Genomic DNA, 17,362 nt, shown 5'->3' on the forward strand with positions numbered 1-17,362 from the left:
CTCTTCTTCTTTTCTGTTCTTCTTCTTGCTCCGGTCCGGTCGTCCCAAATGGCATAACAAAGACATCAAATAACGGCAAATAAAATTTCATGGTACAGGGAAGTTGTAGCCAACACCTTTCCTGACACAGAGCAAATCTGTCTAGCATGTAAGGGCATTTAGATCAACAATACTATCTGCCCCATTGGCTGGACGGGACAAAAAAAAAAAAAAAAAAAACACAAAAAAAAAAAAAAAAAAAGATAAATTCTGATGGAAAGTTATTGGTAATTTTCCATCCCACGTCAAACCCCGGTGGTTAATGACCTCAGCTTGATGATTAATATTTGTCCCGGATCGTATGAATGATATAATAAAAGTGTCCAAAAGCACTGAAATGTTAGTTTTTATTAATGCACCTTCAATTAGTAGTTGACATGACCAGCGTCTGTTTACACACGGACAATTGGATAAGTGTGTAAACACAGCCATGCTATTACACGTCCTGGTAATCCCGGTGCAGTGGTGACACCTCATAAATATCCAGCTTCTGGTTTACCGGCGAGGAGAACTTAAAAGTTTCACGTCTTTGCAGCGCCTCGTTAGTGAGACGTGCTACAGAATGAATAAATATTTCGCAGTCCATCACTGATCAGGTACTGTATTTGGTACTGGTACTGTATACTGTACTGTATGTAGGAAGTGAACGTGTCCTACGTGGAGGCATGGGTACAAACGGCTGAAATGCGCCGTGTCGGAATTGGCGTTTGGGTGCAGAAGTGCGTTCGCACTCGGAAGTTGCAGGGATGGCGCGCTGAAAAACACTCGAAAGGCGAAGTGACGGGACACTTAGCACCCGTAACAGTCGCCAGCTCGGCTACGTATCGGGAAGGGGAGGGACTGACTGAATGTCGTCGTCATTTCGACATGAATGCATGTGTGTGATAGCAGTCAATTTTGAAGACAAAATGTCGATAAAACAGGACAGACTTGAACACTTTAAAATGACCTCAAGCAATTCAAAGTACTTTTTTTGTCATTTTTTTCCTAGCTTACAGAACACACTAGGGGTGGGCTGATCAAGTATCGGGTAGCACCGATAGCAAGTATGGCGACAGTATTAATGAACGCTATCGTGACGAAATCGATATTTTTCAATTGTTTTCAATTTTTTTGCCTTATTGACTTAATTTTACTCAAACAATTGTAAGTAATAAAAAGGCAATCGGTGTCTTTTGTTGCATTTACATGTTGTTCAATTGCTCACAAAAACAAATACAGTAATCCCTCGTTTAGACTCGACTCCGATAAATTAATTTCCGCCAAGTAGGATTAAAAAAAAAAGTTTTATAACATTAGAGCCCTCTGGACATGAACTAACACCCCTATAGTAACCTTTACACTCCTATTACCCAAAAAGTAGACATAATAAGAGAAAATAAGACACTTCAGGCATAAATAGAAGTGATCCTCATGCGTGTCGCATAAATGTGTTCCCTCGGGATAGTGTGAGGATTGTGTGTCTGGCTAAACATTTTGTTGAACACTACATACACAACCTCTTTGAATTCACCTTCCGAATGCTTTTATTTTGTATTTGAGTTGAGTTTAACCACTTTTATTCTTGAAAATGCTTCATTTAAGCCAAAACTATGTAAGATTTTAATAAATCTGCATATTTTGGACTAATAATGGGTCCTATTCAACCACATGTTTTATTTATTTATTTATTTTTTTTAAAAGTAGTAAAGCCGAGAAATTGGATTCCATGGCAATGGGAGGGATGACTGCATTTGCTTTGTTTTCCTAAAAAATGTTTTATTCTGACTATAATCAATAAATTCAATAAATTGAAGGTAAAATCACCCAAATCATTCAATGAGCCTGAAGTGAAATGTTTTTGGTGTGTCAGTACTTGGTATCGGATGGATAGTGTCGTGCAGTATGGCCCACCCCTAGGCAAACAACATGGCGGTGGAGGCAGCAATGACTCTTATAATAAAAAAACACTTAACGGTGTACTTGCGAGGCCGGCGGGAGATGCTTGTGGTTCTTGTTCCTTGAAAGCAAAGCAACGTGTACCATGACCACCCACTGTCATCCTTCAGTCGAGAGAAAGGTCTCCGTGTGGAACATCCTCTGCGCGATCACACCGCGTCACCCCCAGTTGTTCTTAGTGTTTTTGCAGTTCGTGGTCGAAGGTAGGGTAGGGGTGGAGTCACAACAACGTTTTTTTCTATCGTAGCATTCAGTCGGATCTCTGCACAAAGTCAAAACTAGCAGAGTGGAGAATTAAAATAGGAGAAATACATTGTCTTCTTTTTTTCACTCATCTAATTTGCGATCCACCATGAAACCCAAAAGAGGTGATGGTACCATGTGTGTGGGGGGGAGGAGGGGGGGGGGCAAAGGTGTTATCGAAGGTCTGGAGCGAAAGGGAGAAAACGGTCACCTTGCACTCAGCCTTCCATCCCAAAGTCCTCAGTGAATTTCTTGACCTTGAGCAGGTCTTCAGTGTTGACCGTTGGACGGGTGGTGGACAGAGAACGCAGCATGTCTGACTGGAAGTGGGGGGGGGGATAAGAAAGTCATTCTAGTCGTCTTTTGTTCCCATCCACATACCGTACGGTTAACAATGCCATGCGGTGCAGGTCGGCTGTGCATCTTCTGGACGTTCTCACACATTTCAACACTTGTTCCCCAGCTATTATATAAGGTGGGCGCCCACCCAGGAGAGCATATTTACATACTTAACCCTTACTTTCCATTTTGACAAACTACAGTAACACAATGATTGATATTTTTAAAAGAAGATTAAAGACGCACCTTTTTAATCAGGCTTTTAACTAATATTGTTAAGCTTTTATTATGTTTTCATCCTTTTAGTCCGATTTTATGTTCTTATTCTTCAGCTTTTAACTCCAGTGTTTTGTTTTTATCTTTTGAGTCCTATTTTATGCTCTTAATCTTCAGCTTTTAACTCCAGTGTTATGTTTTATCTTTTAGTCCTATTTTTTGCTCTTAGTCTTTAGCTTCTAACTCCAGTGTTTCCTCAGGGGGGTCCTCCACACTGGGGGCTGTTCGGGTATGCTGAGGGGGTGCCATCCTTGGGTCCCTTCGACACGGCCGGCTGGGGGTTCCTCCCTTTAATGTGGGGGTCCGCCCGTCTAACGGAGTCGGGGGGCCCGGGTGCTGGTCCTCCGATGGCACGGCCTGCAGCTCCTCCCAGTGTGGACGGCCCCAATGGAGGCGTTTCCTTGTTCCTCAGTACCATGCCATGTCTCCCTACTGTGGGTGATTGTGTGTGTGGGTCTAGTATGGAGGGTGGGAAGGAGGGGCTTTCTTTTTGCTTCATTGTTTTCCTTTTTAATTGTGGAAATTGTTTTAATTCTGGAAAGCACTTTGTGTTGCATCTCCTTGCAGGAAAAGTGCTATACAAATAAAGTTGATTTGATTTGATTTGAATGAGCTTAAAATCAAACCAACAACTAAAATATAGAGGACATTTTGATTTTTTTGTGTTTAAAAATGTGTAACGTGTATTGAACCTACAATTTATTGATACAAATATGGGAATACTTTTAATGATTACTTAATACTTAACTAATTAATTTCTGATCAACTTTCTACAGATCATTTGAAAGCTCATAGAGCAGGAGTGTCTCAAGTACTCCACAGGGGCCATTTGCGGCTTGCGGCACATTCTAAAAATACATTAAAAAAAACAACAACAACAAAAATATGTCATTTTATGAGAATAATGTAGAGATATTTCACAAATATATACAATTATTTTTCAAATATTTAGCATTTTGGGAAAAATTAGGTTGCAAAAAAAGTTATGTTATGAGAGTAGAGTCTAAATATGAAGAGAAAAAAGTTGCAATTTTAATAAATAGTCATGATATGAGGGGAAAAAAGGTCTTGATCTTTGAAATATTAAAGACAAAATATGTTATTTTTCAAACGTCATCATTTTATGAGAGAATAACCAAACAAAAAGACACCCCTGCCATGGATGATACTAATACTTAAGTTGTTGACAACACAATCCCACCATCTAGTGGGGGATATAGATATTGCAGTTTTGACAAATTTAACTAAAACATCTATCTGCAATTAACTGTGATTAATTACTTGTTAACTATGGACAAATGCGATGAATCACAAATTATATATTTTAATCAATTGGTAGCACAAGTTGTATTATTTTTATTGTATTATTGTAATTTTTAAAAATTATTTTAATTGTAATTTTTTATTATTATTATTTTAGATTATTTTTATAATTATATAATTTTAATATATAATTATAATTTCATAATATAATTATATTATTCATATGTTGTATTATATTATTATATAATATTAATATAATATAATGAAAAATCCTCTGTTTTTGTGTTGTTCTATTACATGGGTGGGCAAACTACGGCCCGGGGGCCACATCCGGCCCGCCAAGTGTTTGAATACGGCCCGCCCAATCTTTCCAGTATTCATATAAGTATTTCATTTAAACTCAACCTGGCATCATGGCCTGAGCCAACCTTTTGATGGTTTTATCAATTTCGTTTTTTGACATGGTCTGTTGTTTACAAAGTGCTCCTGAAAAAAGGGACACAAGCACTTAATAATAATAATAATAATAATTATTATTATTATTCGATTATTATAATTATTATATTAATGCTAATTATTATATTAATTATCTATAATATTATTGTTATATTTGCATATTTTACATAATAATAATATAATAATTATTATTTTAATGTTATTGTAATTATTATAATATTTTATTATTTTTAAAATATTTAAATATAAAATAATAAATAATAATAGCAGATTGCATGACAATTTTACAGATACAATAATACCAGGTGGACTGTTATGTGTAAAATATATAGTCTGCCCCCCCCACCCCCCACCCCGTAAATTTTGTCATATCAATGCGGCCTGTGAGTCAAAAAGTTTGCCCACCCCTGTTCTATTAGCTTAACACTAAAGCTACAAGCCAAGGCTTGCTTAGGGGCCCCCAGATGCCCTCACCCGCCACTTCTTGTGTTTTGGCTTCCACGGCTGCTAAAGCGATAGAAGGTGAGCATATCTTACCATGCAGACTATTGGCTCCAGTAGCTTATCGCTAGGCAAATCCATCCAAGTCATCTCTATGGCAGTGGGGTCGCCAGGGGAACAAGGGGTCAAGAGGTCGTCCACCATGACCTGGTTGTTGCTGCGGGACGGCCCACGAACCTGGAGTCACACAGGAAATGGTCACACACAGGAGATGATTGGTTTTAGCAGTATTTTGTTTCTAACACACGTGTCAACATGGCACCCTGCCACAAAGCATGCTTGGTAGCTTGATGCTCACTTTGTGTGGCTGTCTTAATCTGTCAAAACACGAATGAGGGTAAGCGGCATAAAAAATGGATGGATGGATGGATGGATGGATATTCTGTCAAAACTACACAATAATCCCTTGTTTATTATGGTTCATTGGTTCCAGGCCCAACCGTGATACGTTAATTTTGGAATATTTTGGTAGCTAATCATATAGAAAACCTGTTTATGACCTTCTAAATGTGCTTTCTAACATGTAATCTAGACATGAAATAACAACCTATAATCATCTTTACACTCCTATTTCCCTATAAAGTACACATAATTATAATCACTAACATGCGGTACTATTGCAGCCATAACCCACGCCAAGATAATCCTCAACTCGGAACCCACGACGTCACTTCCTGTCCAATTCCCACTCAGCTCACTTAGCACTGGAATACACTTAAAGCAATACTCATCAGCAAAACAAGTCTTATTTATGTCTGACATGCTTTTATCTAGGATTAGGAGTGTAAAGGTAACTATAGGGGTGTTATTTTATGGAATCCAACTTCATGGAAATTCACTTATGATCGTCGGGTCTGGAACCAATCAGCTCCCTCGTCCAAAGTTTCCAAACAAATGTGCCTTGCAAGTCAAAAGGTTTGCCCAGCCCTCGTGTACGTTTTTGCTTGCTGTTCATAGCAGCTACCTCGATGGAGGAGCTCCATGGAAGTTCACCTTTTTAAAGTGTGTTGCCGACTGGACCTTCCGAACGGGCTGCATGAGGGCATCCCGCACGATGATGCTGATGTCAGCGCCGGAGTAGCCGTCTGTTTTGTGGGCGAGTTGCCGCAGGTCGGCGTCGCTCAGGCTGTGAGGCGTGTTGCCCAGATGCAAGCGGAACATCTGTGCCCGGGCCGGCTCCTCCGGCAGCGGGATGTAGATGCGCTTCTCAAATCTGATCAACAGCAGAGACAACCAGTTGAACAGTGGACAGTACAATTTTCAGCCTTGTGTGGCAAGCAGCTTCATTTGCAGGTAAAAAAGAAAGAGATGCACATTTCTACCTTGACAATAACCAACAATTTTTGCTCTTTTTTTTAAAAAAGATGCACATTTCTACCTTGACAATAACCAACAATTTTTGCTCTTTTTTTTTTTTAAAGATGCACATTTCTACCTTGACAATAACCAACAATTTTTGCTCTTTTTTTGTTTTGTTTTTTTAAGATGCACATTTCTACCTTGACAATAACCAACAATCTTTGCTCTTTTTTTGTTTTTTTTTTTTAAAGATGCACATTTCTACCTTGACAATGACCAACAATTTGTGCTCTTTTTTTGTTTTTTTTTAAGATGCACATTTCTACATTGACAATAACCAACAATTTTTGCTCTTTTTTTGTTTTCTTTTAAAGATGCACATTTCTACATTGACAATAACCAACAATTTTTGCTCTTTTTTTGTTTTTTTTAAAGATGCACATTTCTACCTTGACAATAACCAACAATTTTTGCTCTTTTTTTTTTAAAGATGCACATTTCTACCTTGACAATAACCAACAATTTTTGCTCTTTTTTTGTTTTTTTTTTAAAGATGCACATTTCTACATTGACAATAACCAACAATTTTTGCTTTTTTTGTTTTTTGTTTTTTAAGATGCACATTTCTACCTTGACAATAACCAACAATTTGTGCTCTTTTTTTGTTTTTTTTTAAAGATGCACATTTCTACATTGACAATAACCAACAATTTTTGCTCTTTTTTTGTTTTCTTTTAAAGATGCACATTTCTACATTGACAATAACCAACAATTTTTGCTCTTTTTTTGTTTTTTTTAAAGATGCACATTTCTACCTTGACAATAACCAACAATTTTTGCTCTTTTTTTTAAAGATGCACATTTCTACCTTGACAATAACCAACAATTTTTGCTCTTTTTTTGTTTTTTTTTTAAAGATGCACATTTCTACCTTGACAATAACCAACAATTTTTGCTTTTTTTGTTTTTTGTTTTTTAAGATGCACATTTCTACCTTGACAATAACCAACAATTTGTGCTCTTTTTTTGTTTTTTTTAAAGATGCACATTTCTACATTGACAATAACCAACAATTTTTGCTCTTTTTTTTTTTTTTTTTAAAGATGCACATTTCTACCTTGACAATAACCAACAATTTTTGCTCTTTTTTTGTTTTCTTTTAAATATGCACATTTCTACATTGACAATAACCAACAATTTTTGCTCTTTTTTGTTTTTTTTAAAGATGCACATTTCTACCTTGACAATAACCAACAATTTTTGCTCTTTTTTTGTTTTTTTTTTAAAGATGCACATTTCTACCTTGACAATAACCAACAATTTTTGCTCTTTTTTTGTTTTTTTTTAAAGATGCACATTTCTACCTTGACAATAACCAACAATTTTTGCTCTTTTTTTGTTTTTTTTAAAGATGCACATTTCTACCTTGACAATAACCAACAATTTTAGCTCTTTTTTTGTTTTCTTTTAAAGATGCACATTTCTACATTGACAATAACCAACAATATTTGCTCTTTTTTTTTAAAGATGCACATTTCTACCTTGACAATAACCAACAATTTTTGCTCTTTTTTGTTTTTTTTTTAAAGATGCACATTTCTACATTGACAATAACCAACAATTTTTGCTCTTTTTTTGTTTTTTTTTAAAGATGCACATTTCTACCTTGACAATAACCAACAATTTTTGCTCTTTTTCTTTTTTTTTAAAGATGCACATTTCTACCTTGACAATAACCAACAATTTTTGCTCTTTTTTTGTTTTTTTTAAAGATGCATATTTCTACATTGACAATAACCAACAATATTTGCTCTTTTTTTTTTTAAAAGATGCACATTTCTACCTTGACAATAACCAACAATTTTTGCTCTTTTTTTGTTTTTTTTTAAAGATGCACATTTCTACCTTGACAATAACCAACAATTTTTGCTCTTTTTTTGTTTTTTTTAAAGATGCACATTTCTACCTTGACAATAACCAACAATATTTGCTCTTTTTTTTTTTTTTTAAAGATGCACATTTCTACCTTGACAATAACCAAGAATTTTTACTTTTTTTTTTTTTTTACAAGGTAACAATTTTTTTTTGTTTTAGGAGTATCCCCGCTAGTGCAACATTAAGTGATAAGTGCAACAATAGCGAGCGCTGACCTTCTCCGAATGGCAGAGTCAAGCACCCAGGGAATGTTGGTGGCCCCCAGAACCAAAATACCATCGTTGTTGTTTCCCACACCTAGAAAACAGCAGACACCAAAAACATGTATGCTTTTCTTATTACTCCAAAACCCGGAAATACGTAGTGTGCTTGAGCGTCACATCAGCGCAAGGCACAGTGCTTGAAAGGAGGAAGGAAGGAAACAGATACATATTTTTTGTTTACTGTTCTGTGAACAAATAACACGCATTTTATGTGATGTGATGTTTTATGTGATTTCATGTGTTCATTCATTAACCTGACATGACTTTGACAGAAAAATAAATCAATTAGGAGCCAAAAATGAAACTGGACGTTGAATCCAAAAGGCTTCCGTTCACCTTGCATTTGGACGAGAAACTCCGTCTTGATTCGCCGAGCTGCTTCGCTTTCATTTTCGTTCCGGGAGCCACACAGTGAGTCCACCTCGTCAATGAATATGATGGAAGGTTTGTGCTGGCGAGCCAGGTCAAACAGATTCTTGACAAGCCTGAGGGGAAAAAAGATACACGACTAGAGCAGAGATGTTACTTCAGGGATTTGAAATAACACGAAATACACCCTCGACTAGTGACATTAAAAAAATAATTTTAAAAAAGCCGAACCATACAAAAACTGGGGCATAGAGGTGGTGGTCTGAGGACACCTTCCATATCGAAGAGATCTATAATAGGGGTGCAGCGGTACTACATCTGTACCTCAGTATTGTGTACATTTTCTGTGTTTAAAAAAGCACTTTTTCAAAGAAATGCTCTCATTTATTAAATAAAGCATGAAGACTGTAGACCAGGGGTCTCAAACTCAATTTACTTGGGGGCCACTGGAGCTAGGGTCTGGGTGAGACTGGGCCACATCAGGTTTTCAAAAAAAAAACAAAAAAAAACGCATTTATTGAAAAGAGAAAAATATACTAACTTTTTCAGTGCTTTGGTTCCGATTTTCTACAATAAAAGCTCTGATAAAACATTCCACTGTTCTCAAATATCTTAATTTTTATTTTTCTACACAAAATAAGATGAAAAATAAACAAACAAATCAAGAATAAAGAAAATAAATCAATCAGTAATAAATAAATATAATAATAATAATAATAATAATAAAACAGCAAATAATAAAAAGTTAAGAAAGCACATATAGTTGGTGGGTAGACAAATGATTTTTTTCATATTAAAATGAACAAAGCATTATTAGAGCCCTGTAGACATGACAAAACACGACTATAGTCACATTTATACTCTTTTTATTTACAACATATTGCGCAACTGCAGGGTCTTGAGACACATGCTAACTCGCAAACTAGACAGCTAGCGACCTAAACGATAGCCTTCAAGTTATTTCCTTTAAACTTAAATAGCCAAAAACTTACCACTTCCACACGGATAGGGAGGATAACTATTAACAGTTATTTAACCTTTAACATGAACATTAATCAAACGTAATATTTTTTTCTGGGTACATGATACCATACAGCATCCATATCAAACTTGCGCGGGCCGCACTAACATTAAACTTTCCCGCATGTTTGAGACCCCTGCTGTAGACTGTATATTGTGTTTACAATGACAAAGTAAAGTAGTACACTTACTTTTCGCTCTCACCCAGCCACTTTGACATAAGATCCGATGAGGAGACGGAGAAGAAGGTGGAGTTGTTGGCCTCGGTCGCCACAGCCTTGGCCAAGTAGGACTTCCCCGTCCCTGGTGGCCCAAACAGCAGGATGCCCCGCCATGGCGTCCGCTTACCTGACAGTGCACACACCTTGAGGTACATACTGTGTGTGCAGATGACAGTGCTACTACACAAGGAGTGCATTGACTGCCGCAGTTATATCACGTATGTCTCTTATCTTCAGCAAATGTTGTAACAACATGTTATTTAAACATTTCGAGACGTAAAAGGGAAAGTCGAGGACAGCAAAAGAATTTATAAAGCGGAAAAATTGGCGGTTCTTAATGTAAAAAATATTGGCAAAAAAACACGCTAACATTTACTATGCTAGCACATAGCATTTTTATAGTGTACTGTGCCTGCATCCTGCCATGTGTAAAGTACCCGTCTGACATGAGTAAAATAGCACAAATGCTAGCATACTAACAGTTAGCAAACGTGCTAAGCAGCCAAAGTGCCAAGGCAGCAGTTTCTCTCGCGTCCCTACGTCATGCCATGTCTATTTGCATTTTGACATCAATAAAATAGCTAAAATACTAACATGCTAACAGTTAGGATGTTAGAACTTAGCAAACTAGCACTACGTGCCGAACGTGTTGGGCATTTTCATAGTATAACTACAACATGTCACATGCAAAGTACCTTTTGACGTAAGTAAAATAGCTCAAATGTTAGCATAGTAACAGTTAGCAAACGTGCTAAGCAGCCAAAGTGCCAAGGCAGCAGTTTATCTCGCGTCCTCGCGTCATGCTATGTCTATTTGCATTTTGACATCAATAAAATAGCTAAAATACTAACATGCTAACAGTTAGGATGTTAGAACTTAGCAAACTAGCACTACGTGCCGAACGTGCAAAGGCATTTTTACAGTATAACTACAACATGCCACGTAATAAGTACCTTTTGACGTAAGTAAAACAGCTCAAATGCTAGCATACTAACAGTTAGCAAACGTGCTAAGCAGCCAAAGCGCCAAGGCAGCAGTTTCTCTCGCGTCCCTGCGCCATGCCATGTCTATTTGCATTTTGACATCAATAAAATAGCTAACATGCTAACAGTTAGGATGTTAAAACTTAGCAAACTACGACTATGTGTCGAACGTGCAAAGGCAATTTTATAGTATAACTACAAAATACCACGTGCAAAGTACATTTTGACGTTAAAATGACTCAAATGCTAGCATACTAACAGTTAGCAAACATGCAAAGCAGCCAAAGTGCTAATTGTCTCGCACCCCTACGTCGTGCCATATCTATTTGCTATGTAATTTGTGACATCATTAAAATAGCTAAAATGCTGACAGTTAGCATGTTAGCACCTAGCAAAAAGTAGTGCAAGTGCCAAGGCCGTTCTATAGTGTTCCTACATCATGCCGTGCATATATTTGCATTTTGCTATCAATTTAATATTAAAATGTTAACATGCAAACAGTTAGCATGCTAGCACCTCACGAGATAGCACAAAGTAGCGTCTTTAGGATTGTTGATTTCTCTTGAAAATCACATTATTATGCTGGTGTGTTTGGAATGTCTGTGTATTGATGCCATACCGGTAAAGAGGTGAGGAAATTTGATGGGAAGGATGACGGCTTCCTTTAGAGCTTCCTTGGCTCCCTCGAGTCCAGCCACATCATTCCACCTGACATTGGGCTTCTCCATTACAATGGCACCTGCACACAGCGGACAGTTAGCATAGTGAACAATACAGGTACCTCACAAGGAAGCTAAACCAAACCACAGCTTGGTTTAAGAAAAGCACCGGCAAACTTGATATCTTTGTCACTCACCCATAAGTTGCTCTTGTAGCTTCTTCTTCTCGGGGTTTTCACCCTCACTGTCGCTGTCGCTCCTGCACGAAACACAAGGCAGCAAGCATACATGAAAGCAGCTACAGGATCGGACTCGTGAGTCGGAATGCTGATATGACTTTACTTGTCATTGTTCTGCGACTCCTTCACAGGTTTTTTGCTTTGTTTGTCCTTGTTCTTCAGGTAGTCCTTCAGTTTCTCCGCTCTGTCCAAATACTGCATGCACTTTGCTCGAATGCTTTCCTTGGCCTTGTCGCTGTGGGCCTCATCTGACATAAAACGCAAACCAGGTGAAGAACATCAGCATGGGCTTGACGCGGAAGCATATTCAGACTGTAGTACTCACATTTAATAGCATGTAGAAAATACTCCACGGCATGTTGGTAAAGACGCAATGCCTCGTCATAATTCTTCGCCTTGTCTTCTTCTGTGGCTTTGGTCACGAGATCGATCGCTTTCTGACATGTGAGGGATGGAGGATGAACACTTCAATGCAACTTGTTTTCAGTATTATAACCTACCAAATTATATATATATATATATATATATTCAGGACAGAGGTACAGTAGATGTTTAGGGCATCAAATTCAGTCTGTGTTAAAGAGAAGTCAGAGTGGCTATGACGGAAGCAGTATACAAAGGATATTTGCATATTTATTATTCAACATATCCATGCAAATTCACTTATTTTTGGTCCCCCAAATGTTTTCTCTATGAAAACCCGCCCATTTGTGTTTTTTCTCAATGAAAATATGCCGTTTCATCTCATTCATGCCAAGTATTTTTTATGTTTCATATTAAAAAAAATCATTACAGGTATTTAGTAAAGGCAGTTTTGCATTTTCCTCACCTACGGTGGCTGTAACCGTACGAGAAATACGTACCGAACCGTGACGATGGGTACCGTTACACCCCTAGAATAAACGGAGGCACTTTGATGTGCGCACAGATAGCTCAGCCCTTTTACCGACGATATATCGGGTGCACTGCAGTGTTTTTAACATCTTCCAGAAAAAAGACGCCACACACTTAATGGGAAGTCAAAAGAATTAAATAAGCAATTATTTTATGCTTAGCTGATGTTAGCTTACTGCAGCGTCAGCTGTTAGCATTTGGTCTGCTAAAGTTAAGCTAACACTAAGATAGCTTGACTAAAATCAGCCTACCTGCAATGTTGACGTTGTCATTTCATCTCACACTTCTTCTCCCCGCCCAGATATATTTCTTCAACGCCGCCCAGCTGTGGCTGTGTGACGAAATAAAGATAAACTGCGCCGTGTTGTGAACATATGTCTTGATATTGACATGACAAAACAAGGCTAATCCCGTGTTGTTAGCTAGCAAGGTTGACAGCGCCGCCTCGACCGGAAAACAAACAAGTAGCGCAGAAGAGCTGATTCCGGTTTAAACCTTCAAAGTAAAAGAATTAAAAAAAACACAAACCAAAACAGACCATTAACGGCATTTGCAAACATAGTTTTACTGTAGTGTCTCCGGTGAAATAAAGCCCAGAAGTGATGATCAAATTGGGTTTTATTGAACATCCTTGGGTCAGAGCTAATGAACGTAAGAGCTAACGTAAGTGCTAACGAACAAGTATACAGAAAAAATAATAGCCGTACATTTAGATGCTCATTTTGAGCTAGACATATTTATACATGTATTTTATGAACAGAGATGGTAAAAGGAACCTGAAGCCTCCTCGATATTTGTGTCAGACCTTCTGAATTACACAGCTTCGGCGCTTGTATATCACGTGATGTCACGTGACTATGTTGAAGCGTTACGTCATAGTGCGTCATGACGGTTCGAAACGGATTGGTTGGCTGTCATTGCTTCGATTGTTTTTTTTTGGCGCCAATTTGCGTATATAATAACCTCATAATATCCGAGCTTGCTTTGACTTCACTCTTCCACCAGATGTCGCTATTGTTGCTTTTCACTGACGCACCAAAGACAACCAATATAAGGTAAGAAAAAACACGTCAATAGCGATCGCATTGTACTAGCAAACAATTAAATGTTTTTGTTGTCATTATATTGTCTCAAAACAAAGGTACTTTCAGTTGAAATTGACAAGAAATTGAAGAAACAAACAATGCTTAAGTAGGTCAACATAAAATAAGTGCAACTAAGCAAAGGGAAAAGAACAGTCACATTGTTTTATTGGTTGATATTTACATGTGTGATTACGTTGCATGTACATTGCATACTGCTCACTAAAGTGTAAAAAAAAATACACTGCATAGTACACATTCAGTCTACTGATAACCTTTGGTTCAGCTGCTCCAGCCCTGGGAAGCATAGCTTTGCATAGACAGGACAGGTCAGTGTTTGTTTTTTTTTTTTTGTTTTTTTTTAAGAAATGAGTAATATTGCTCATATTGTACATTCACGCATAAAAAGAGCCATGAAGGGTTAAGAGCACCAAGCACTTAGCAAAACGACTGCAATGCAAATGATACAGCTAAATACGGAGGCTACATTTCAAACGCAGGCACTCAAAAGTCGCAAAAGAGACAACGGTACAAAAATATTTGTACTCGAAAAAATGTTGGTACGCACCTTTAGGGCACGAGCAAAGCACATGTGTGTCAAATACCAGCAAGATTGGTTGACAAACATGGCCGCCATTGAGCCAAACGTCTTTACGGGGGCCGCCGTTTTGGCGACTAATTGCTGATTGGTCCTAAACTTACACTTAGGCTGCGGTACGACTGGCGCACTTACTTCTAAGTGCATAAGTGCCTACATTGCAGTGCACTAGCAGCAGTGTTGGGGAAATTAAAAAAAAAACAACTCACTAAATGGAATATTCTGGTAATTAGAGCATAGAAAACTTTTGTGCTTTTTAACATTAGAGCCCTCTAGACATGAAATAACAGCCCTATAGTCAAATTTACACTCCTATGACCCAATATAGAAGACATAAAAAGAGAAAAGAAGACATAAATAAGACTTGTTGCTGTAAATGTGTTTCGGTGCTGTGGGGGTTCGGGGGGGGGGGGGGTGGACAGGAAGTGACGTCAGGAGTTCAGAGCGGCGTTTTAGCTTGGTGTGGTTTACTGCAACAATAAGATTATCGTGCCTGCAATAAAAGCCTGTTGTTTCGACCATCAATTCTGGTGCTTGTGTGTCTCACCCAATGTTATAATGCGTAAGTTTTGTTTACATGTGCTTTAAAAATTTATTTTTATTTTTTTTACTAACAATAGGCTGTATTCAACCACAAAATAGCACGGTTTATTAATGAATATATAAATCAAAACCTACAAAAAAAACGTAAACAAAAAACAAAAATACTTGGGTCCGTAACACCTTCAACTTGTGCGGCTCCGATTCGAGTCTTTTGAACGACTCTTTTTCAGCCTCTCATGTGAGAATATTGTTTGGGTTCCTTAGTCATCCATGGAAGCACACGTATTATCTGCGTGTTTTAGGCAAACAAGTTTCCCTTTGATATGTTGACACTAACTCTTATGTTCGCTTCATATGGATTTGGCTCATCTGGGGCGGGGGTGTCCAAAGTGCGGCCTGCGGCACATTCTAAAAATATAATTTAACAAGAAAGAAAAAAAAACAGCAAAAAAAATTGGAAAAACTGCACAAATATTTTTGATAATTTTACAGGAATTATGTAATATTATGAGGGGGAAAATAGTGTCATTTTTGCATAAAGTTGAAATATTAAAGAAAAACGATGTTTTAAAGCCGTAACAATATGAGTCACAACCAAAACAATTTTAAAAAATGAGGTTGCAGGAAAAGGATGTTATGAGAATACAGTCAAAATATGATTTGAATAAAGTCAAAATTGCGTGAAGAAAATTTACAAAAAAGTTGAAATAGTTGGGGGGAAAAAACGGCAAAAATGAAAAAAACAGCTGCAATTTTATGAGAATTAATTTATATTATGAGAAAAAAAAAACATTTTAATAGTAGAGGTTTTTTAAATAAGTAAAGTTGTCATTTTTGAAAAATTAGGTTCGGGTAAAAAGTTATAATTATTATGGGAATAAAGTCATATTATTTTGACACTTTTGAAAATATTTATATATATACATTTTGTTTTATTATGAATTTACCTATGTTGTCATATAAAGTCATATTATTACTTGAAAGAAAATTTTCAAAAAGAAAGTTGGAATCGTTGGGAAATTTAAAAACACTACCAGAAAAAAACAGCTATAATTTTTACAAGAATAAAGTTAAAATATTATCAGGAAAAAAAGTCATATTCTTAAGTAAAATGTCACAATTTTATGAGGATAAACCTGTAATATTATGAGAAAAAAATTATATAACTTTAGTAGCTAAAATGTTTTTTTTTTTTTTTTAAATATATCATATTAAAAATGTAATATTGTGAGAAACAAAATAAAGTTGGGAATAAAGTCCAAATATTATGAGAATATATTTTCCGAGAACAAAGCCAAAACACTAAGAAAAAAAAGTCATAATTTTACAAAAATAAACCTGTAATATTATGAGTGATACTAATAATAGGCTTTTTTTTCCTCCGGCAAAAACTGCAGTTTTTTCCTGATATATATTTATATGTTTATAATTTCATGGCATCTTTTCCTTTTTCACCGTGTGGCCCTCGGACAAAGTTTGGACACCCCCGGTCTGGAGCCCGACCCATTACCGGATGACTGGAAACAACCGATGAAGCGACGAAGTAAACGATTGTTAACGTCAGCGCTAGTTGTAACGTCTGAAACGTCATTCGATGACGTTACTGTAACACAATAGCGGCGTCAGTAACATTGTCATTTTTAACACTCGCCACTTTTGGCTGCATAGCGGAAAGGTGTGGGGGGGGGGCTAACCGGAGTGGTTGCAATTCACCATGAACAGGGAGAGAAGGTGGTAAAGGCTGCGATTGTCACGCAACAACGGTAATTGTAACATTTGGAACCGCCCGACGCTGTGTAGGATTTCAAGGAACATAACTCGGGCTCCCGTTGCTTATTGATTGTCTAAATTACTCCTTCCTGTCCTCAATTTGTACCCAGATCATCCAATGGAATGTTGAAAGCTTTTTTTTTTTAAAATGACCTGAGAACTTTGAGCGTCAACGTCGCGATAAAGCAAGCGTGGGAAGCAAAGGAGACCATCCGAGTAAAGGCACATTTTGCAAACAATCAATGGAGAGGATGCCTCGGTTTTGGGGGGGGGGGGGGGGGTCAAACGTGCTCGGCGAAGACATCCCGGCGTTCTTCTTCATGTGAGCAGGCCCATGCGGGTGAGCTTGGCCGAGAGGAAAGAGTGGAGGACAAACACAACTGGCTTGGGACCCGAGTGGAGGTCAAACACCTGGGAAGAAAAAGACAACAC

General features: G+C 37.4%; 2 protein-coding genes across 3 annotated transcripts in view; both read right to left on the reverse strand.

The window, feature by feature from the left end:
- Window positions 1–369: 369 nt before the first annotated feature.
- On the reverse strand, window positions 370–13,396 carry vps4a (vacuolar protein sorting 4 homolog A). Of its 2 annotated transcripts, XM_058076368.1 has the most exons (12): window positions 13,189–13,396; window positions 12,369–12,480; window positions 12,147–12,291; window positions 12,002–12,063; window positions 11,765–11,884; window positions 10,133–10,289; window positions 8,889–9,037; window positions 8,505–8,586; window positions 6,049–6,268; window positions 5,092–5,232; window positions 2,432–2,540; window positions 370–2,255 (listed from the first exon to the last, which is right to left on the reverse strand). In XM_058076368.1, the coding sequence occupies exons 1-11, from the start codon at window positions 13,207–13,209 to the stop codon at window positions 2,439–2,441; spliced, it is 1,311 nt and encodes a 436-aa protein (XP_057932351.1). In that variant the 5' UTR covers window positions 13,210–13,396; the 3' UTR covers window positions 370–2,255; window positions 2,432–2,438. The 2 variants fall into 2 exon arrangements, with proteins under 2 accessions (XP_057932351.1, XP_057932350.1); XM_058076367.1 differs by having other exon boundaries at window positions 370–2,540.
- A 222-nt stretch (window positions 13,397–13,618) lies between these two features.
- sntb2 (syntrophin, beta 2) overlaps window positions 13,619–17,362 on the reverse strand; it is a 29,265-nt gene continuing 25,521 nt past the window's right edge. The window contains exon 7 of the mRNA XM_058076362.1: window positions 13,619–17,341. Coding sequence (XP_057932345.1) covers window positions 17,249–17,341 — 93 coding nt within the window. The 3' untranslated portion in view covers window positions 13,619–17,248. The remainder of the gene's footprint in view (window positions 17,342–17,362) is intronic.

Source organism: Doryrhamphus excisus, chromosome 6 (genome assembly GCF_030265055.1).
Source record: "Doryrhamphus excisus isolate RoL2022-K1 chromosome 6, RoL_Dexc_1.0, whole genome shotgun sequence".
Classification (NCBI taxonomy): Eukaryota; Metazoa; Chordata; class Actinopteri; order Syngnathiformes; family Syngnathidae; genus Doryrhamphus; species Doryrhamphus excisus.

Excerpts from the sequence above, each read along its gene's own strand:
- vps4a (XM_058076368.1), bottom strand. The coding sequence starts at position 13,209 with ATGACAACGTCAACATTGCAG. Across the intron at positions 12,292-12,368 it reads TTTTCTACATGCTATTAAAT|ATGAGGCCCACAGCGACAAG; the intron begins GTGAGTACTACA and ends GTTTTATGTCAG. Across the intron at positions 12,064-12,146 it reads GAGTCGCAGAACAATGACAA|GAGCGACAGCGACAGTGAGG; the intron begins GTAAAGTCATAT and ends TGTTTCGTGCAG.